This window comes from Symphalangus syndactylus, chromosome 13 (assembly GCF_028878055.3).
Source record: "Symphalangus syndactylus isolate Jambi chromosome 13, NHGRI_mSymSyn1-v2.1_pri, whole genome shotgun sequence".
NCBI classification, from domain to species: domain Eukaryota; kingdom Metazoa; phylum Chordata; class Mammalia; order Primates; family Hylobatidae; genus Symphalangus; species Symphalangus syndactylus.
The window spans coordinates 109,015,533-109,035,978 of NC_072435.2; the positions used below are offsets into that span (position 1 = coordinate 109,015,533).

Here is a 20,446-nt window from a genome sequence, read left to right on the forward strand (position 1 = left end):
GGATGGTCTTGATCTCCTGACCTTGTGATCCCCCCGCCTCGGCCTCCCAAAGTGCTATGATTACAGGCATGAGTCACCATGCCTGGCCAAGCTGCTATTATTATTATTTATCATTATTACTGAAGGTAAAAGGACCTGACACAGTGTCTAGCAGAGAGTAAATTAAATGTCAATTTACTGCTTGAGCCTGGAAGGTTGAGGCTACAATGAACTGTGATTGTGCCCTTTCACTCCAGCCTGGGTGATAGAGCAAGACTCCCTCTCAAAAAAAAAAAAAAAAAAAAAAAAAATTGAGAAGGATTTTGTGCTTGTATCAGTTACCTATTGCTGCATAACAAAACATGCCGAAATTTAGAGGCCTAATACAATAGCATTTCATTATCTGTCAGGGTTTCCATGGGTCAAGAATTTGGGAAGTCAGGAGGCCAGGGCAGGAGGCATGCTTGGCCTTAAAACAACATAGGGAGGCCAGGCGTGGTGGCTCACACCTGTAATCCTAGCATTTTGGGAGGCCAAGGAGGGTGAATCACCTGATGTCAGAAGTTCAAGACCAGCCTGGCCAACATGATGAAACTCCATCTCTACTAAAAATGCAAAAATTAGCTGGGTATGGTGGGGGACACCTGTAATCCCAGCTACTCGGGAAGCTGAGGCAGGAGAATCACTTGAACCTGGGAGGCAGAGGTTGCAGTGAGCTGAGACCATACCACTGCTCTCCAGCCTGGGTGACAAGAGCGAAACTCCGCCTCAAAATCAAACAACAACAACAAAAACAACATAGGGAGATCTTATCTCTAAAAAATGAGGGAAGGGCTCAGCTAGGCAGTTCTGGCACAAGTCTCTCCTTTGGTTGCCCAGATGTTTCTTGTTCTTCCTGTCACCTCAGGGCTTCTGCATGGGATTGTTCCGTGCGAGCTGGTTTCTGGGCTTCCTTAGAGCACGGCCGTCCCAGGGCAGACATACTGCTTACACGGCATCTCAGGGTGCCAGTGCTGGGGTTCCAGGCATCAAAGCAGAAGCTGTATTGCCCTGTATGACTTCATTGTGGAAATGACACTGTGTCACTTCTTGTCACTTCTACCATCTTCACAGGCCCACCCAGATTCAAAGAGAGGAAACGTAGACCACTCCTCCCACCCCCCAGTGGGAGGTTTGTCAAAGTCACATCATAAGAAGAGCATATAAGGCTGGGCACGTGGCTCATGCGTGTAATCCCAACACTTTGGGAAGTAGAGGTGAAAGGATCACTTGAGGCCAGAAGTTTGAGACCAGCCTGGGCAACATACCAATACCCCCATCTTGACAATAAATACGAAAATTGGCCAGGCATAGTGGCACTCACCTGTGATCTCAGCCACTCAGAAGGCTGAGGTGGGAGGATTGCTTGAGCCCAGGAGTTTGAGGCTGCAGGGATCTATGATTCTGCCACTGCACTCCAGCCTGGGTGACAAAGCAAGATCCAAAATACAATCTCCCTCCATGCCTTCCTTTATAGAGGTGACCCACGGTGGGATGTGAGGCAGCATGATGGGCAGCAGAGGGGAGCTGTATTTAGGGGGTAGGAAGAGCAAGGACCCTCAAATCCCATTGGGTGGACATTTGCCTACAGCATCACATGTGAGCTAATCGTGTCCTCAGAATCTTTGAACAAACCCCAAACCAATAAAAAGTAAATTACTATTTGTGTTTTGTTTGTTTGTGATAGAGTCTTGCTCTGTCACCCAGACTGGAGGGCAGTGGCACAATCTTGGCTCACTGCAACCTCTGCTTCTCAGGTTCAAACAATTCTTGTGCCTCAGCCACCTGAGCACCTGGGACTACAGGTGTTTGCCATCATGCCTGGCTAATTTTTGTATTTTTAGTAGAGTTGGGGTTTCGCCATGTTGGCCAGGCTGGTCTTGAACTCCTGGCCTCAAGCAATCTGCTCGCCTTGACCTCCCAAAGTGCTGGGATTATAGGTGTGAGCCACTGCCCCGGCTGTAAATAATGATTGAAGACTTAACGTTTATTTTGAGTATGCACATGTTTGTCTCATTTAACGGACCAATGGGGTGAGAGCTACAATGATCTCCAGTTCACAGACGGGAAATTGAGGTTCAGGGAGATGAAATGGCCTGCCCCAGAGGCACCCACTGAGAAATGGCAGAGACGGGATTTGTACCCAGGTCTGAGTGATCCTGAGTCCCCCTCACCACCACAAGGAGAGTGCCCTGCTGCACCTGAGGGTAAGGCCAGATCTGCCCGACACTTGGCAGTCCTGTTTAGGAGGCCCAGGGTGCGGGTGGCAGCTCTGGGCACAACACAATTTCCTGGGGACATTGTGAGCAGAAGTAGTGAGGCTTCATGGGGAACTCAAAAGAGGAAAGAGAGACAATCAGTGTGGGGAAAAGAAAGAGAGATCAGCCTGTTACTGTGTCTATATAGAAGGAAGTAGACACAAGAGACTCCATTTAGTTCTGTATTTGAGATGCTGTTAATCTGTGACCCTACCCCCAACCTTGTCCTTGCAAGAGACATGTGCTGTGATGACTTAAGGTTAAAAGGATTTTGGGTGGTGCAGAATGTGCTTTGTTAAACAAGTGCCTAAAGGCTGCTTATGGTTAAAGGTCATCACCATTCTCTTTAATCTAGAGAAAAAGAAAAACATTTGTCTTCTGCCCGTCCCTGGGCGATGGAACATCTCAAAGCACAGCACCGGTGATGGTAAAGATAATTGTGAAAACCGCATTTAGGAATAAGATGGGGCTTGCTGCTAAAAGGTTTATGGAGAGGTTCGCATATACATCTCAAAGCACAGCACCGGTGATGGTAAAGATAATTGTGAATAAATACCAAGGGAGCTCAGAGGCCGGTGCCGGTGTGGGTCCTCTGTAAGCACAGCACCGGTCCCCTGGGCCCCGCTTTTCCTTCTCTACACTTTGTCTCTGTGTCTTATTCCTTTTCTCAAGTCTTTCGTCCCACCTAACGAGAAGCACCCACAGGTGTGGAGGGGCGGGCCACCCCTTCAAATCAGAACTTTCAGTGTTAGTCTAAGAGGCCCAGAGACTTGGAAGGTTAAGTCAGCACGAGTCTCACCTCCAACCAATGCTTGTTCTCTCCCAATCATGGCAGCTCTGGAAAACCTTCATGCAGCACCTGCTCGAAAGCCCCCGGAGACAGGGTGCTCATTACCTCTCAGGGCAGCCCAACTAACAGCAGCACACAGGAGCAGCTGTGAGGGAGTTTTTCATTGTCATTGCCTGCAGGCATCTCCACTGGAATAATCTTCCTGGAGAGTGACTTAGCCATTGGGTGCCATGGCTCACACCTGTGATTCCAGCACTTCGGGAGGCCAAGGCTGGAGGATTGCTTGTGCCCAGGAGTTCGAGACCAGCCTGGGCAACAGAATAAGACTGCTCTCTATCAGAGAAATAAAGAAACAGAGAAAGAGAGAAGGAAAGAAAAAGAGAGAGAGAGAGAAAGAGAGAAGGAAAGAAAAAGAGAGAGAAAGAAAGAGAGAGAGAAAGAAAGAGAAAGAGAAAGAAAGAAAGAAAGAAAAGAAAGAAAGAAGAAAAGGAGGGAGGGAGGGAGGGAAGGAAGGAAGGAAGGGAGGGAGGGGCGGAGGGAGGGAGGGAAGAAAGTGACTTGGCAATTGATAAATGTCAACCTTTTTAAAATTATTATTATTTTGAAACAGAGTCTCACTCTGTTGTCCAGGCTGGAGTGCAGTGGTGCAATCTCAGCTCACTGCAACCTCCACCTCCCAGGTTCAAGCGATTCTCCTGCCTCAGCCTCCCGAGTAGCTGGGATTACAGGTGGCTGTCATCACACCCGGCTAATTTTTGTATTTTTAGTAGAGATGGGGTTTCACCATGTTGGCCAGGTTGGTCTCAAACCCCTAACCTCAGGTGATCCACCTGCCTCAGCCTCCCAAAGTGTTGGGATTACAGGCATGAGCCACCGCTGCTGGCCATAAATGTCAATCTTAAGAGCCTTGAAAACACATGTACCCTTTGTACCACCAATGTTGCTCTTGGAGCTTTTCTAAAGTAAAGAAGAGAAGACTTAAGCATCAGCATGTTTACCACAGTGATCTTCACAATCGTGCAACAGTTGGAAACAATGTAGGTGTTCAAAAACAGGGGATTAAGCAAAGAGTTCACGGGACCTCCTATGAAATATTTTGCTATGCAGCCATTTAACACCCTGTTTCAATGACATTAAAACTACACAAAGTGGCTGGGCGCAGTGGCTCATGCCTGTAATCCCAACACTTTGGGAGGCCGAGGAGAGTGAATCACCTGCGGTCAGGAGTTTGAGATCAGCCTGGCCAACATGGTGAAACCCCATCGCTACTAAAAACACAAAAAATTAGCCAGGTGTGGTGGCATGTGCCTGTAATCCCAGCTACTTGGGAGGCTGAGGCAGGAGAATTGCTTGAACCCGGGAGGCAGAGGTTGCAGTGCACTGAAATCATGCCGCTGCACTCCAGCCTGAGCAACACAGCAAAACTCTGTGTCAAATAAATAAATAAATAAATAAATAAATAAATAATTTTAGCCAGATGTGGTGGTGCATGCCTGTAATCCCGGCTATTCTGGAGGCTGAGACAGGAGAATCACCTGAACCCAGGAGGTTGCAATGAGCCAAGATCAAACCACTGTACTCCAGCCTGGGCGACAGAGCAAGACTCTGTCTCAAAAACAAACAAACGAAAAAACCAACCAACAAACAAACTACATAAAGAGGCCGGGTGCAGTGGTGCAAGCCTATAGTCCCAGCTTACTAGAGAGGCTGAAGGAGGAGGATAGCTTTAGTCCAGGAATTCAAGATCAGTTAGGGCAAAATATTGAGACCTGCATCTCTTAAAAATACTACACAAAGTATATATAATAGATTAAAAAAACAGATTTGAGACTCATTTATACAGTATAATCCCGTGTGTGTGTGTGTGTTTGTGTGTGTGTGTGTATGTTTACTTTTCTTTTATCTTTTCTTTTTTATTTTTTTGAGAGAAGGCCTCAAGCCTCCCAAGCCATCCTCCTACCTCAGCCTCCCGGGTAGCTGGAATTACAGGTGCACGCCACTACGCCTGGCTAATTTTTTTTGTATTTTTAGTAGAGATGGGGTTTCATCATGTTGGCCAGGCTGGTCTCGAACTCCTGACCTCAAAGTGATCTGCCTGCCTTGGCCTCCCAAAGTTCTGGGATTACAGGCGTGAGTCACCACGCCCAGCCCCCAAGTGTATATTTTAAACATATATTTATATCTGTGTGTGGGAAACAGTCTAGAAAAATATATGTGGAATCAGTTTTCTCTAGGATAAAGGAATTAGGCCCATGTGGTGGGTCACACCTGTAATTCCAGCACTTTGAGAGGCTGAGGCAGGAGGATCACTTGAGCCCAGGAGTTCGAGACCAGTCTGGTCAACATAGCAAGACCCCATCTCTAAAAAAATTTTAAAACAACCTGGGTATGGTGGCACCTGCCTGCAGTCCCAGCCTCTTGGGAGGCTTAGGTGGCAGGATGTCTTGAGCCCAGAAGTTTGAGGCTGCAATGAGCCACGATTGCACCACTGCGCTCAAACCTGAGCGACTCTGACTCTTAAAAAATTTTTTTAATAGTCTGAAAACCACATTATTTAACATAAATAAATAAATCGTGCCCTCTACCCCTGTAATGGATGAAAAGTATCTGTCCCCTCAAAATGCAGGTATTGAAACCCTCCCAGTGTGATGGTATTGGGAGGTGGGAGCTTTGGGAAGTAATTGGGTCATTCAGGTGGAGTCCTCAGGAATGAAATTAGTGCCGGTATAAGAAGACACTGGAGAGGTAGTTAGCTCTCTTCATCATATGAGAATACAAGAAGTCAGCAGTCTGCAACCTGGAAGGGGCCCTTACCAGAACCCCACAATGCTGGCACCCTGATCTTGGCTGTCCAGCCTCCAGAATCATGAGAAAGAAATTTTTGTTGTTTCTTTTTTTTTTTTTTTTTGAGATGGAGTTTCGCTCTTGTTGCCCAGGCTGGAGTGCAATGGCACAATCTTGGCTCACCACAACCTCCACCTCCTGGGTTCAAATGATTCTCCTGCCTCAGCCTCCTGACTAGCTAGGATTACAAGCATGTGCCACCACGCCCGGCTAATTTTGTATTTTTAGTAGAGATAGGATTTCTCCATGTTGGTCAGGCTGGTCTCGAACTCCCGACCTCAGGTGATCCACCCGCCTCGGCCTCCCAAAGTGCTCGGATTACAGGCGTGAGACACTGTGCCCAGCCTAATTTTTGTTGTTTCCAAACCACCCAATCTATGGTACTTTGTGTAAACCAAAAATAAATTAGTTTCTTTCTTTTTTTTTGAGATGGAGACTTGCTCTGTGGCTCAGGCTGCAGTGCAGTGGCATGATCTTGACTCACTGCAACCTCCGTCTCCCAGGTTCAAGCAATTCTCCTGCCTCAGCCTCCTGAGTAGCTGGGATTATAGGCGCCCGCCACCATGTCTAGCTAATTTTGCTATTTTTAGTAGAAACAGGGTTTCACCATGTTGGCCAGGCTTGTCTCGAACTCCTGACCTCCAGTGATCTGCCCGCTTTGGCCTTCCAAAGTACTGGATTATAGACATGAGCTGCCGCTCTCAGCCCAAAAATAAATTTCTAAGCACCCCCACAACTGTCTGAATGGACTTCCTTCTTGGCCAGGGCGCTCTTAAAATTTAACCTGAGAGACTGGTTAAGTCCATGATGGGAAGTGGGGGTTGACATGCCTCATTATACCTCTCCAGCATTAACACCAACATAGACCTTAAATCTGATAAGAAGCATTTGCAATCTGTTCTCTCTGAAGCCCACTGTCTGGAGGCCTCATCTGCATGATAAAACTTTGTCTCCACAACCTCTTATTGCAACCCACACTTTTCCTTTCTATTGATCCCAGGTCTTTTTTTTTTTTTTTTTTTTTAAATTTTATATTTGAGACCAAGTCGCTCTGTCTCCCAGGCTGGAATGCAATGGCGTGATCTCGGCTCGCTGCCAACTCCGCCTCCTGGGCTCAAGTGATTCTCCTGCCTCAGCCTCCCCAGTAGCTGGGACTACAGGCGAACGTCTTTTTGTATTTTTGGTAGAGATAGGGTTTCATCATGTTTGCCAGGCTGGTCTTGAACTCCTGACTTCAGGTGATCCACCTGCCTCGGCCTCCCGAAGTGGTGGGATTACAGGCGTGAGCCATCTCGCCCGGCCTTCGAGTACTTTTCTATGGGCTCTTACCTTACCATTGTTGCCATTAACAAAATCATTAAGTCAGTTTTGGGAAGACTCTGCACATTAGTCTCATTTTGGGGTCTCCTATATGTAGTGGATAAGAATTAAGTCTTTGGGGCTTGGTGTGGTGGCTCATGCCTGTAATCTCAGTGCTTTGGGAGGCCAAGGTGGGTGGATCATCTGAGGTCAGAAGTTTGAGACCAGCCTGGTCAACATGGTGAAACCCCGTCTCTACTAAAAATATAAAAATTAGCTGGGCATGGTGGCACACACCTGTAGTCCCAGCTACTAGGAGGCTGAGGCAGGAGAATCGCTTGAACCCAGGAGGTGGAGGTTGCAGTGAGTGGAGATCGCACCACTGCACTCCAGCTTGGGCTACAGGGTGAGACTGTCTCAAAAAAAAAAAAAAAAAAAAGAATGAAGTCTTTGGATGAGCTCAACCCAGGTTCACTACTCACTTCAGTTTGACCTTGGGCAAGTCACATGTCATCTCCGTCCATCTTTAAATGGCACTAGGAATTTCCTGGATCTCTCGGGTTGTTGTGAACATTAAATGAGGAAGTACACGTAAGGTCCTGGGACACATACATGCTCAATAGCTAGAGGTTGGATATTGTTCTCAGGGGTGGAACCTACGGGAACACAGATTGCTCAGTCGTCAGACACAGCACACCCTGGGTGACTGGTCACATATGACGCACAGCAATGACCACAGAGGGTCATATGATCTGAAGGAAGGGAAGGTCAAAGGCCATGCACTGGGGCAATGCTGTTACAGCAGTGGGACCCACTTAGCACTGAGTGGGTGGTTGCTGACATGGGTCTGCATGTGATATGGTTTGGCTGTGTCCCCACCCAAAATCTCATCTTGATGGTAGTCCCCATAATCCCCATATGTCAAGGGAGAGACCAGGTAAAGGTGATTGAATCATGGGGGTGGTACCCCCATACTGTTCTCGTGATAGTGAGTGAGTTCTCATGGGAGTGATGGTTTTGTAAGTGTTTGATAGATCCTCCTGCATTCATTTCTCCTTCCTGCCACCCTGTGAAGAGGTGCCTTCTGCCATGATTGTAAGTTTCCTGAGGCCTCCCCAGCCATGCCGAACTGCGAGTCAATTAAACCTCTTTTCTTTATAAATTACTCAGTCTCTGGCAGTTCTTTATAACAGTATGAAAAGGGACTAATACAGGGTGCTTTCTGCTTGGGGAGCTCTATCTTCTCAGCCTGCCTGGTGGTCTTGGATGGTGGGGACCTCAAAAACTGGCTGGAAGTGGGGGGTGGCCCCTGGACAGGGGCTGGGGAAAGGAGGTAGACAGGCCAAGATACTGAGACGTGAAGTCTGCCCTTTGTCTGTGACTGCAAGCATGCTGAAGGTCTAAGGAGGTGGCACTAGGGGCCAGTGTCGAGAGGCTTTCATTTCTTCCAGGCTCAGAGAGGGAAGGTCACTTTCCTAAGGTCACACAGCTAGCAAATAACAGAGCCGGATTTAGAACTCAATTCTGTCTGACTCCACAACTCCATGCTCCTGCTGAAGTAAAATAAAAATACAGTGATGACTCTCTAAATTTAGTGTTTTATTTGGGAAGAAAGAATTGCAATTTGGGGCATACACATAGATTCAGTGGTTTTCAGTATGTTTGAAGAACAAAGAGCAGGTTGGACGTTTTATAAAAAGGAGAAAGGGGCTGGTCATGGTGGCTCATGCCTGTAATCTCAGTGCTATGGGAGGCCTAGGCAGGAGGATCATTTGAGCCCAGGAGTTTGAGACTAGCCTGATCAACACAGTGAGACCCCACCCTACCAAAAATAAAAATAAAAATTAGCCAGGCATTGTGGTGCACACCAGTAGTCTCAGCTATTTGGGAGGCTGAAGCAGGAGGATCAGTTGTGTCCAGGAGGTTGAGGCTGCAGTAAGCTATGATCACACCACTGCAGTTCAACCTGGGCAACAGAGCAAGCCCTGTCTCAAAACAAAAAAAAAGGAGGGAAACGTATTGTCTTGAAAAAAAGTTCATTGGCACTAGCAAAGTTTTGGGGAGCTGGAAGCTGTGATTGGTGAGTCACAGGGGTGGGTAAAGCTACTCTTAGAGTTGCAGCAGGGTGTTTCAGTAGCTATGAGATAAAACTGGTCTTAGGGTAACAACAGGCAGTTTCAGCAGCTGGGCTTCTGCAAAATTTAATTCTTGGAGCAGGTGCGTTGTGCTCTGAGTGCCTTCTCTGCCTGGATACGACAAGAATGACTCACTTTGTATATAATCAACCATCACACTCCTAACCATCATCCCACACCGCTGCCTGGTGAAAATGCTGATTGCCCTTGCTTCTGGCTGGTGATTTATTTTTTATTTGTAATTTTTTTTTTTTTTTTTTGGAGAAACAGTCTCATCATCTTGCCCAGGCTGGTCCTGAACTCCTGGGCTGAAGTGATCCTCCTGCCTCAGCCTCCCAAAGTGCTGAGATTCCAGGCACAGAGCCATTGTGTCCAGCCTGTTTGGTAAATTTTTTAATTTATTTTATTGTATTTTATTTTTTTCTGAGACAGAGTCTCTCTCTGTTGCTCAGGCGGGAATACAGTGGTGCAATCTTGGCTCACTGCAACCTCCACTTCCCAGGTTCAAGCCATTCTCATGCCTCAGCCTCCCGAGTAGCTGGGATTACAGGTGCCTGCCACCACGCTTGGCTAATTTTGGTATTTTTAGTAGAGACAGGGTTTCACCATGTTGGCCAGGCTGGTCTCGAACTCCTGACCTCAAGTAATCCTCCTGCCTCGGCCTCACAGAGTGCTGGGATTACAGGCGTGAGCCCCTGCAGCTGGCTAGAAAATAATTTAAGTCTTGATCATCAAATGTGGGAGCAATGCAGCTCTCGACCATCAGCACAGCTGAGGACCGCTGTGCGTCCCTTGTCTGGGGGACTCTGGTTTCCTTTCACCCTCCAGGAGAGGCTGAGGAAGGAATAATTTCTGGAGAGCTTCCAGCAGTGCAGGGGCCACCAGGCCAGCTAGGGTGGCTGGGATTTGCCTCAGCAGTCCTCAGATCACAGCCTGTCCTCTGCCTAGCTGTGACTCCCCAGTGTCCCTGGCCATCTCCAGAGGCCTCCACCTACTCCTTCAAGACCGGGCCCCTCCCTCCTTCCCTTGCTCCCTCTGTTCCTGACCTCCAGGGACATAGACGCCTACCCAACCTTGCCCAATACTTGGCCCTGATCTTGTACCGCCTCAGCTGTCAGTTATCAGACCTCAGAGAAGGGAACAACACCTCCCACCCCAAAACCCCAGCTCCCTGCATTTCCCCAGCTTTCATTCGTGAGTGTGCAGGAGGGGACGGGGAGGGAAGGAATTATGTAAATACCGTGAAAGAAAATGACGCAGCTACAGCTAAGGCTTTCTAAAGTGGAGTCGGGAGACCGTGGGAGGATCGCACTCACACCTGCTGAAGGTCAAATCGCAGAATGTGCCAATCGGTTTGGCTAACAACTGAAGTCAGAATCCACCGCCTTCAACATCTCTTAGCTGGGAGTACCCTAATGAACTAACCAATCAGAATGGGATTGCGATAGAGGATTTCCGCCCAGCCAATGAACTGCCTCCGAAAACAACTTTTTGTGGAAATCCCTTATAAAAAACCTCTCCTGCCCTTGCCTTCCGGGATGCTATTCAGGGTTGCCCTGAAAAGTCCTATCTGATTCAGTGTATGCGAGTCGTAGTTGTTTCCTATGTAAATGCTATTTCTTTTGACTTTTTTTTTTTTGAGACAGAGTCTCACTCTGTTGCCCAGGCTGGAGTGCAATGGCGAGATCTCAGATCCCTGCAACCTCTGCCTCCCAGGCTCAAGCGATTCTCCTGCCTCAGCCTCCTGAGTAGCTGGGATTACAGGCGCCACCACGCTGAGCTAATTTTTTGTATTTTTAGCAGAGACGGGGTTTCACCATGTTGACCAGGCTGGTCTTGAACTCCTGACCTCAAGTGATCCGCCTACCTTGGCCTCCCAAAGTGCTGGGATTACAACAGGCGTGAGCCACCGCGCCCGGCCCCTAAAGGTTCTTTAAAACTGCAGCTGAGGCTGGGCGCGGTGGCTCACGCCTGTTGTAATCCCAGCACTTTGGGAGGCCGAGGCAGGCGGATCACTTGAGGTCAAGAGATGGAGATGATCCTGGCCAACATGGTGAAACCCCGTCTGTACTAAAAATACAAAAATTAGCTGAGTGTGGTGGTGTGTGCCTGTAGTCCCAGCTACTTGGTAGGCTGAGGCAGGAGAATCCCTTGAACCCAGGAGGCAGAGGTTGCAGTGAGCTGAGATTGTGCCACTGCACTCCAGCCTGGTGACAGAGCAAGACTCTGTCTGAAAACAAAATCAAACCAAAACCCAGCTGAGTGTTCAGGGCCCTGGCTGGTGCATGCCTTGTGTGGAGTAGCACATGTCATTTCCAATGTACTCAGCCTGCTGTTTTAACTCAGCACTTGTCCTTATCCAACATTGCATCTCAGCTTATCTATGTGCTTATTGTCTTTTTCCGTTGTCAGAATGAAAAAGCTCTGTTCATTCTACACATATTTAAGGAGCACCTGCTGCGCGCCCAGTCCTGGTCGAGACACTGAGGACACAGCACTGAATATCATAGCCCTAAACCCCTGCCTCATGGAGTTTAGACTCAATTTTGGGGAAACAAAGAATAAAAAAAATAATAAGCAAAATAAGTAATGAGTGAGATGGTGTTAGATGCTATGGAGAGAATAAATTATGGCGGGTGGCAGGTGGTAAGGTGTGCCACTTGGGAGTTAGGGGAGAAGACTCAATTTTAAATAGGGTGATCAGGGCCAGGCTTGGTGGCTCATGCCTGCAATCCCAGCACTTTGGGAGGCCATGGTGGGGAGACTGCTTGAGGCTAGGAGTTTGAGACCAGCCTGGGCAACATAGCAAGACCCTTTCTCTAAAAAAAAAAAAAAAAAAAAGTTTTTTTAATTAGCTGGGTGTGTTGTGTGTGCTGTAGTCCCAGCTACTTGAAATACTTTGGTGGGAGGATTGTTCGAGACCAAGAGGTCAAGGCTGCAGGGAGCTATGATCGAGACACTGCACCCCAGCCTGGGCAGCAGAGTGAGACCATATCTCTAAAATTATAATAATAATAATAGTAATAGAGTGGTTAGCAAGGGCCTTCCAAAGAAGGTGACAGCAAGTGCAAAGGTCCTGCAATAGAACCATGCTTGGGATGTTTTCAGAACATCAAGGAGGCCAGGGTGGATGGAACAGAGTAAGTGATGGGGAGGTGATGGCAGATGAGTCAGAGAAAAGGAAGAGGAGGTCAGATCTGTAGGCTCCTGGGTTATGGTATGGACTTTAGTTTTTAGAGATATGGGGAGCCATGGGAGGGTTTAGAGCAGGGGAGGTGCATTATCCAACTTCAGTCTAACGTGAGCCCTCTGGCCGTCATGATGAAAATTGATTTAGCATCCATGACAATTCTCAGCTGTATCAGTCATTACTATAATTGCAAAATGACTTTTCTTTTCTTTTCTTTTCTTTTTTTTTTTTTGACAGGGTCTCATTCTGTCACCCACGCTGGAATGCAATGGTGTGATCATAGCCTGCAGCCTCGAACTCCTGGGCTCAAGCGATCCTCCCACCTTAGCCTCCCCGGTAGCTGAGACTATAGGAACACATCACCACACCCAGCTAATTTTTAATTCTTTTGTAGAGACAGAGTCTCAAACTCCTGGCCCCAAACAACCCTCCTGCCTCAGACTCCCAAAGTGCTGGGATTACAGGTATGAGCCACTGTGCCTGGCTGTAAAATGATTTTTCTAACTCTATCATTATTTTATTTATTTATTTATTTTTTGAAATGGGGTCTCACTATGTTCCCCAGGCTGGTACCATCGTTATTTTGATATTGATAGTTGGCATTCTCCAGAAAGGAAGAACACAGTCATCCTGGGGTCATTGTCTCCCTCCACCCCCTGGCCAATCACTTTCCTTTTACTTATTTATCCTCAGCACTCCTAGATTTTTATTTAAGTCAGTGTTTCTAAATGCATTAGTGTTGTTATTTTTATGCTCAAACTGTCTCAATTTTAGCCAGTGGGAGCTTCTTCAAGCTGGTTGCTGGCCTTTCTGACATGTTCCCATCATTCTTTGAGCACCTCCTTGCTTTGGGGCAAAACAAGATGTTCCAGGCCCACTTTGCACTTTCTCTGACCCTGGAGTCAACCATTTCTCCTAGAGCCCTGAATCCCTTGAGTGGAAACGAGGATTTGGGCACTGGATGCTTTCATTGTTTCTTTTTATATTCTCTTTTCTTTCTTCCTTCCTTCCCCTCCTCACCCCTCCCCTCCCTCCCTCTCTCTCTCTCTCTCTCCTTCCTTCTTTCTTTCCTTCCTTCCTTCCTTCGTCTTTCTTTCTCCTTCCTTCCTTCTTTTCCTTCCCTTCCTTCCTTTCCTTCCCTTCCCTTCCCTTTCCCTCCCTCCCTCCCTCCCTCCCTTCCTTCCTTCCTTCCCTCCTTTCTTTCTGCCTTTCTTTCTCTTTCCTCTCTTTCTTTCTGTCTTTCCTCTCTTTCTCTCCCTCCCTCTCTCCCTCCCCTCCCCTCCCTCCCTCCCTCCCTCCCTCCCTCCCTTCCTTCCTTCCTTCCTTCCTTCGTCCTTCCTTCCTTCTTTCCTTCCTTCCTTCTTTCCTTCCTTCCTTCCTCTCTTTCTCTTTCTTCTGAAACAGTGTCTTGCTCTGCTGCCCAGGGTGGAGTGCAGTGGTGTAACCATGGCTCACTGCAGACTTGACCTCCCAGGCCCAAGTGATCCTCTTACTTCAGCCTTCTGAGAGGCTGGGACTACAGGTGCATGCCACAATACTGGCTGAATTTTTTTTTTTTTTTGGTAGAGAAAAGGTCTCACTATGTTGCCCAGATTGGTCTCAAGTTACTGACCTCAAGTCATCCTGCCTCAGCCTCCCAGAGTTCTGGGATTACAGATGTGAGCCACTGCACCCGGCCTACACTCGTTGTTTCTGGGGTGTCATTGCCCCTGGTGTCACTCAGTGGACAGAGCCAGGAATGACATAGATATGTTTCCAGATTTTGACATGTAAATATGAAAAGTCATGAGTTCCTACTGATACCTCCAATTCCAGCCTAATATCACAGTATTCTTCCTGGGCTTGTAGCTTTCCATGTTTGTATTTTTCTTTTCCTATGGTGATACACCTGGATCCCAAATCAGCACTATATTTATTAATTTGCTTAATCCTAAAATACAAGAGAATGGTTTCAAACTTGTTATACTACTGTGAAAAAAACAAACCTATGACACAAAATTTAAAATTCAGCCTGGGCATGGTGGCTCACACCTGTAATCCCAGAACATTGGGAGGCTGAGGCAGGCAGATCACTTGAGGTCAGGAGTTCAAGACCAGCCTGGCTAACGTGGTGAAAACTCGTCTCTACTAAAAATACAAAATTAGTGGTGGGCACCTGTAATCCCAGCTACTTGGGAGGCTGAGGCAGGAGAATTGCTTGAACTCAGGAGGCGGAGGTTGCAGTGAGCCGAGATCGCACCACTGCACTTCAGCCTGGGTGACAGAGTGAGACTCCATCTCAAAAAAAAAAAAAAGAATTTAAGATTCAGTTGTCCTTCCTTCCTCCCTCTCTCCCTCCTTCCTTCCTTTCTTCCCTCCCTCCCTCCCTCCCTCCACTCCTCCCTCCCTCCTTCTCTTCCTACCTTAGATTGAAACTATGCAGTTGAAGAACTGTGTGAAAAAGTTACTTGGGGCCAGACGCAGTGGCTCACACCTGTAATCCCAGCGGAGATCAGTCTTAAAAAAAAAAAAAAAAGGTAGTTGGGTTACTTCTCCCCAGACCCCTATTCCCTTTAGTGTGCTTATGTTTATTTAAATACAATCAGGATTATTTATTGTATTTATTTAACTACAATCAGGAGAAAACCTCTTTAGGGGTTTTCTCCATTCTATTGAGTTGAATGGATTTTTTTGTTTATTTGTTTTCAGAGACAGGGCCTCACTATACTGCCCAGGCTGGTCTTGAACTCCTGGGCTCAAGTGATCCTCTCACCTCAGACTCCCAAAGTGCTGAGACAACAGGCATGAGCCACTGTGCCTAGCCTCTTCATTCTTTTTTTTTTTTTTTTTGAGATGGAGTGTCGCTCTGTCACCCAGGCTGGAGTGCAGTGGTGCGATCTTGGCTCACTGCAACTTCCGCCTCCTGGGTTCAAGCGATCCTCCTGCCTCAGCGTCCCGAGTAGCTGGGACTACAGGCGCCCGCCACGATGCCTTGCTAATTTTTGTATTTTTAGTAGAAACGGGGTTTCCTCACATCGGCCAGGCTGATCTTGAACTCTTGACCTTGTGATCCACCCGCCTCAGCCTCCTAAAGTGCTGTGATTACAGGCGTGAGCCACCATGCCTCATTCTTTTTTTTTTTTTGAGACGGAGTCTCGCTCTGTTGCCCAGGCTGGAGTGCAGTGGCGCAATCTCGGCTCACTGCAAGCTCCACCTCCCAGGTTCACGCCATTCTCCTGCCTCAGCCTCTCCGAGTAGCTGAGACTACAGGCACCCGCCACCATGCCCGGCTAATTTTTTGTATTTTTAGTAGAGACGAGGTTTCACCATGGTCTCGATCTCCTGACCTCGTGATCCGCCCGCCTCGGCCTCCCAAAGTGCTGGGATTACAAGCGTGAGCCACCGCACCCGGCCCACCTCATTCTTTTTTATAGCTGCATAGTATTCCATTTCCCAGCTGTTGTGTGGTTTATTTAATGAAGCTTCTATGTATGGGCTTGAGAGTGTTTCCAATAGTTTAAAATTACAAACAATGCTGCAATAAATAACCTTATGGATAAATACTTAGAGGTGGGATTGCTGGGTCAGAGGTAGATGCCCTTGGTGTTTTGTTAGACATTACTATTTCTGTCTTTTGCATACCCACTAGCAACGTGCATGTGCCTGTTTCTCCAGGCTCACCAACAGGCTATGTTGTCAAGCTTCTAAACTTTTTTTTTTAATCTCATAGAAAGAAATGATATCTCAGTGTAGTTTATTTAAAGTTTTTGTTTTTGAAAACATGTACTCTTTATCTAGTTTCTCCCAGTGATAACAACTTATGTAACCAGAGTATAAATATCAAAATCAGGAAATTGACTTTGATATGGAACTTTTTTTTTTTAACTTTTTAAAATTTTTTGAGACAGGGTCTCTGTTACCTAGGCTGGAGTGCAGTGGTGCAATCTCAGCTCACTGCAACCTCCGCCTCCCAGGTTCAAGCAATTCTCGTGCCTCAGCCTCCCGAGTAGCTGAGATTACAGGTGTGTGCCACCATGCCCAGCTAAATTTTTTTTGGATTTTTAGTAGAGATGGGGTTTCACCATCTTGCTCAGGCTGGTCTTGAACTCCTGAGCTCAAGTGATCCTCCCACCATGGCCTCCCAAAATGCCGGGATTACAGGCATGAGCCACCGAACCCGGCCTGATATGGTACTTTAAATTACAAATCCCAGCACTTTGGGAGGCCGTGGTGGGAGGATCGCTTGAGCCCAGGAGTTTGAGACAAGCCAAGCAAAAAAGTAAGACTCCATCTCTTCAAAAACTCAAAAAAATTAGGCAGGTGTGGTGGTGCCTGTAGCCCAGCTACCTGGGAGACTTAGGTGAGAGAATCGCTTGAGCCTGAAAGATTGAGGCTTCAGTGAGCTATGATTGCACCACTGCATCCCAGCCTGGAAGACAAAGTGAGACCCTGTCTCAAACCCAAGAAAACAAAAATCAAAAAACTAAATTACAGACCTTATTCAGATTTCAGCAGTCTTTACATGCACTGTTTTCATTGTATATTTCTTACTTCTTCTCCTTCTCCTTCTTCTGGACAGAGACTCACTCTGTCATCCAGGCTGGAATGCAGTGGCATGATCTCAGCTCACTGCAACCTCCACCTCCCGGGTTCAAGCGAATTTCCTGCCTCAGCCTCCCCAGTAGCTGGGACCACAGGCACATGCCACCACCCGGCTAATTATTTTGTATTTTTAGTAGAGATGGGGTTTCACAATGTTGGTCAGGCTGGTCTTGAACCCCTGACCTCACATGATCTGCCTGCCTCGGCTTCCCAAAGTGCTGGGATTACAGACATTAGCCACTGCACCTGGCCTCTTCTTTTTTGAATGGTTAAGTATAGAGTTTGTTTTCACCTGAAGCTTGAGGTTGGATACTCAGGAGCATCGCTTCATGTTACCCTGAATGGTACATATATGCTCTCTCACCATATATTTCTCTGAATGTTTATTTTCAGTGTAGCTTTAATTTGCATTTCTCCTATAGTGGAAGAAGCAAGCATTTTTCATAAATATAATGGTCACTTCTACATCTTTGTTCATGAATTATTTGCTGATGCTTTTTGCCCATGTTTTCTGTCTGGTTTTCACATTTTCCTTCTCAAACCTTTTCTTTCTTTCTTTCTTTCTTTCGTTCGTTCGTTCGTTCGTTCCTTCCTTCCTTCTTTCTTTTCTTTCTTCCATCCTTCCTCCCCCGCATTCCCTTCCCTTCCCTTCCCTTCCCGCCCCTCCCCTCCCCTCCCTCCCCTCCCCTTCCCTTCCCTTCTCTTCCCTTCCCTTCCCTTCCCTCCCCTCCCCTCCCCTCCCTCCCCTCCCCTCCCCTTCCCTTCCCTTCCCTTCCTTTTCTCTCTCTCCTTTTTGACAACGTCTTGCTCTGTTGCCCAGGCTGTAGTGCAACTCACTGTAGCCTCGACTTCCCAGGCTCAAGCAATCCTTTCCCCCTTGGCCTCCCAGTAGCTGGCACTGAGGCAGAAATTAAAATAATAATAATAATAAGTACTACATGTATTCACTCCAAGAGAAGAGCTAAGGCCCAGAATGTGGCAAGGCAAGGGTTAAAAAAGAAGAACAAGTTTTCCCCTGCTTAGCAGCTCACTTCAAGGACAGTTATAAGATAACGCTGGTCCGAAGAGCCAAGGCCAGAGGAATGGGCTCCAGACACCGCCCTCCACCCCACCGCCCTCCACCCCACCGCCCGCCTCCAGAGCAAGGTTGAAGGAAAAAAAAGAGAGAAAGACAAATTCTTTTATTGCTATTCCTTTCCTTGGTCTCTTAAGCATGACTATGTTTTACAAACCTCTCTATTTAGCCAGTTCTTGTTTTTCTTTTGACGCAGCTACAAGGCCACCAGCTATGCAAGGCCACAAGTTATGCACTATATGATTAACTACTTTTGTTTTACTTCTGTAAGCCCGCTTATAAAAACCCCACAATATCTTTGTTCTAGGCTCAGCTTTTTGGATGTGAATCCACTGAGCCAGTGTGTACCTTAAAATAAACATCCTCCTGTTCTCTCTATTGGTCTCTCCGTTTCTCAGTTTCCCACAACAGGACTACAGGTGTGCACCACCAAGCTCAGCTAATTTTTATATTTTATAGAGACAGAGTCTTGCCAGGTTTCCTAGGCTGGTCTCAAACTCCTGGGCTTAAGCATTCCTCCCACCTTGGCCACCCAAAGTGCTGTGATTACAGGCGTGAACCACTCACCTGGCCTTCCCTCTCAAATTTTAAGAGTTCCTGACATATTATATGATATATGTTGATATATATATATATATATATATATATATATATGATATATGTTGCAAATACTTTCTCCTGGTCTGTCAGATGTCTTTTGACTTTGCTTATTGAGTTTTTTGACATGAAAAAGTTAAAAAATTTATACAGTCAAATGCATTAATCTTTCATTGCATCTAGGTTTTTTTTTTTTTTTTTCTTTTGAGACAAAGTCTCATTTTGGTTACTCAGGCCAGAGTGCAGTGGTGCAATCTCGACTCTCTGCAGCCTCGACTTTCCGGGCTCAGGTTATTTTCCTACCTCAGTCTCCTGAGTAGCTGGGACTATAGGCGCACCTCACTGCGCCCGGCTACTTTTTTGTATTTTTAGTAGAGACGGGGTTTCACCATGTTGCCCAGGCTGGTCTTGAACTCCTGAACTCGAGCAATCTACCCACCTTGGCCTCCCAGAGTGTTGGGATTACAGGCGTGAGCCACCGCACACGACGGCATCTAGGTTTTGAGTAGTAGTTAGACAGCTTTTTCCCACACACGTAAAAAAGGGTACTTGAGGGACAATAGGAAAAGTTGGAATAAAGACTCTGCATAACTGTATTAAATAAATGGCAAATACCATAAAATAAATCTGGCCGGGCGCGGTGGCTCACGCCTGTAATCCCAGCACTTTGGGAGGCTGAGGCAGGCGGATAACCTGAGGTCAGGAGTTCAACACCAGCCTGGCCAACATGGGGAAACCCCGTCTGTACTAAAAATACATAAACTAGCTGGGCGTGGTGGTGCGCGCCTGTAATCCCAGCTACTCAGGAGGATGAGGCAGGAGAATCGCTTGAACCCGGGAGGCGGAGGTTGCAATGAGCCGAGACCGCGTCACTGCACTCCAGTCTGGGCGACAGATGGAGATTTTTGTCTTGTCTCAAAAAAAAAAAAAAAAAAAGTTTGGGGAAGTGTGCTAAACTGGGTTTGCGTAGGTGGAAGGGGCGGCAGGGCCCTTTAAGGTGGGTCCCGCTCCGTAGGCCTCCCCTCTCCCCAGCCCCTCCCACCCCGGAAGGGCTCGGCCCAAGCCCGGCCCCGCCCACCCTCGGCCCCGCCCACGGCGGAGCGCAGTCACGTGACCCGGGGCTGCGGCGCGCGGCATTGTACGGTCATGGTGGGCCAGATGTACGGCTCCCCAGGCAGCTGCCTGGCCCGGGCGCTGACGCGGGCGCTGGCGCTGGCCCTGGTGCTGGCCCTGCTGGTCGGGCCTCTGCTGAGCGGCCTGGCGGGGGCGATCCCAGCGCCGAGGGGCCGCTGGGCGGGCGATGGGCGGGTCACTCCAGCCTCCCGCAGCCGCTCGGTGCTCCTGGACGCCTCGGCGGGCCAGCTGCTTCTGGTGGACGGCCGCCACCCTGACGCCGTGGCCTGGGCCAACCTCACCAACGCCATCCGCGAGAGTGGGTAAGGATTGGCTTGTCCCCGCGCAGGGCCATCGGGGGAGGGGGGGTGCGTGGGCGCCGGACCTCGCCTGTTCCCGGGACCGGCCTCTTGCCGGGTGGGAGCGCCCGTTTCTCTGGGGATCAGCTACTCCAGAGGCTGCAGCACCGCCCTGTGGGCCAGGTCCCCTGTTTGGGAGCGGGCTACTGCGGCATCCCTCACCTCATGGGGCTAATCCCTTGCCTTC

General features: G+C 48.0%; 1 protein-coding gene across 2 annotated transcripts in view; it reads left to right on the forward strand.

Moving 5' to 3' along the window:
• The first annotated feature begins 19,878 nt into the window (after positions 1 to 19,878).
• Positions 19,879 to 20,446, forward strand: part of PLBD2 (phospholipase B domain containing 2) — a 32,796-nt gene continuing 32,228 nt past the window's right edge. The window contains exon 1 of one of the 2 annotated variants that reach the window (XM_055238313.2): positions 19,879 to 20,223. In XM_055238313.2, the coding sequence (XP_055094288.1) occupies positions 19,934 to 20,223 (290 nt within the window). In that variant the 5' untranslated portion in view covers positions 19,879 to 19,933. The remainder of the gene's footprint in view (positions 20,224 to 20,446) is intronic. The other variant, XM_055238314.2, reaches the window with a different exon arrangement.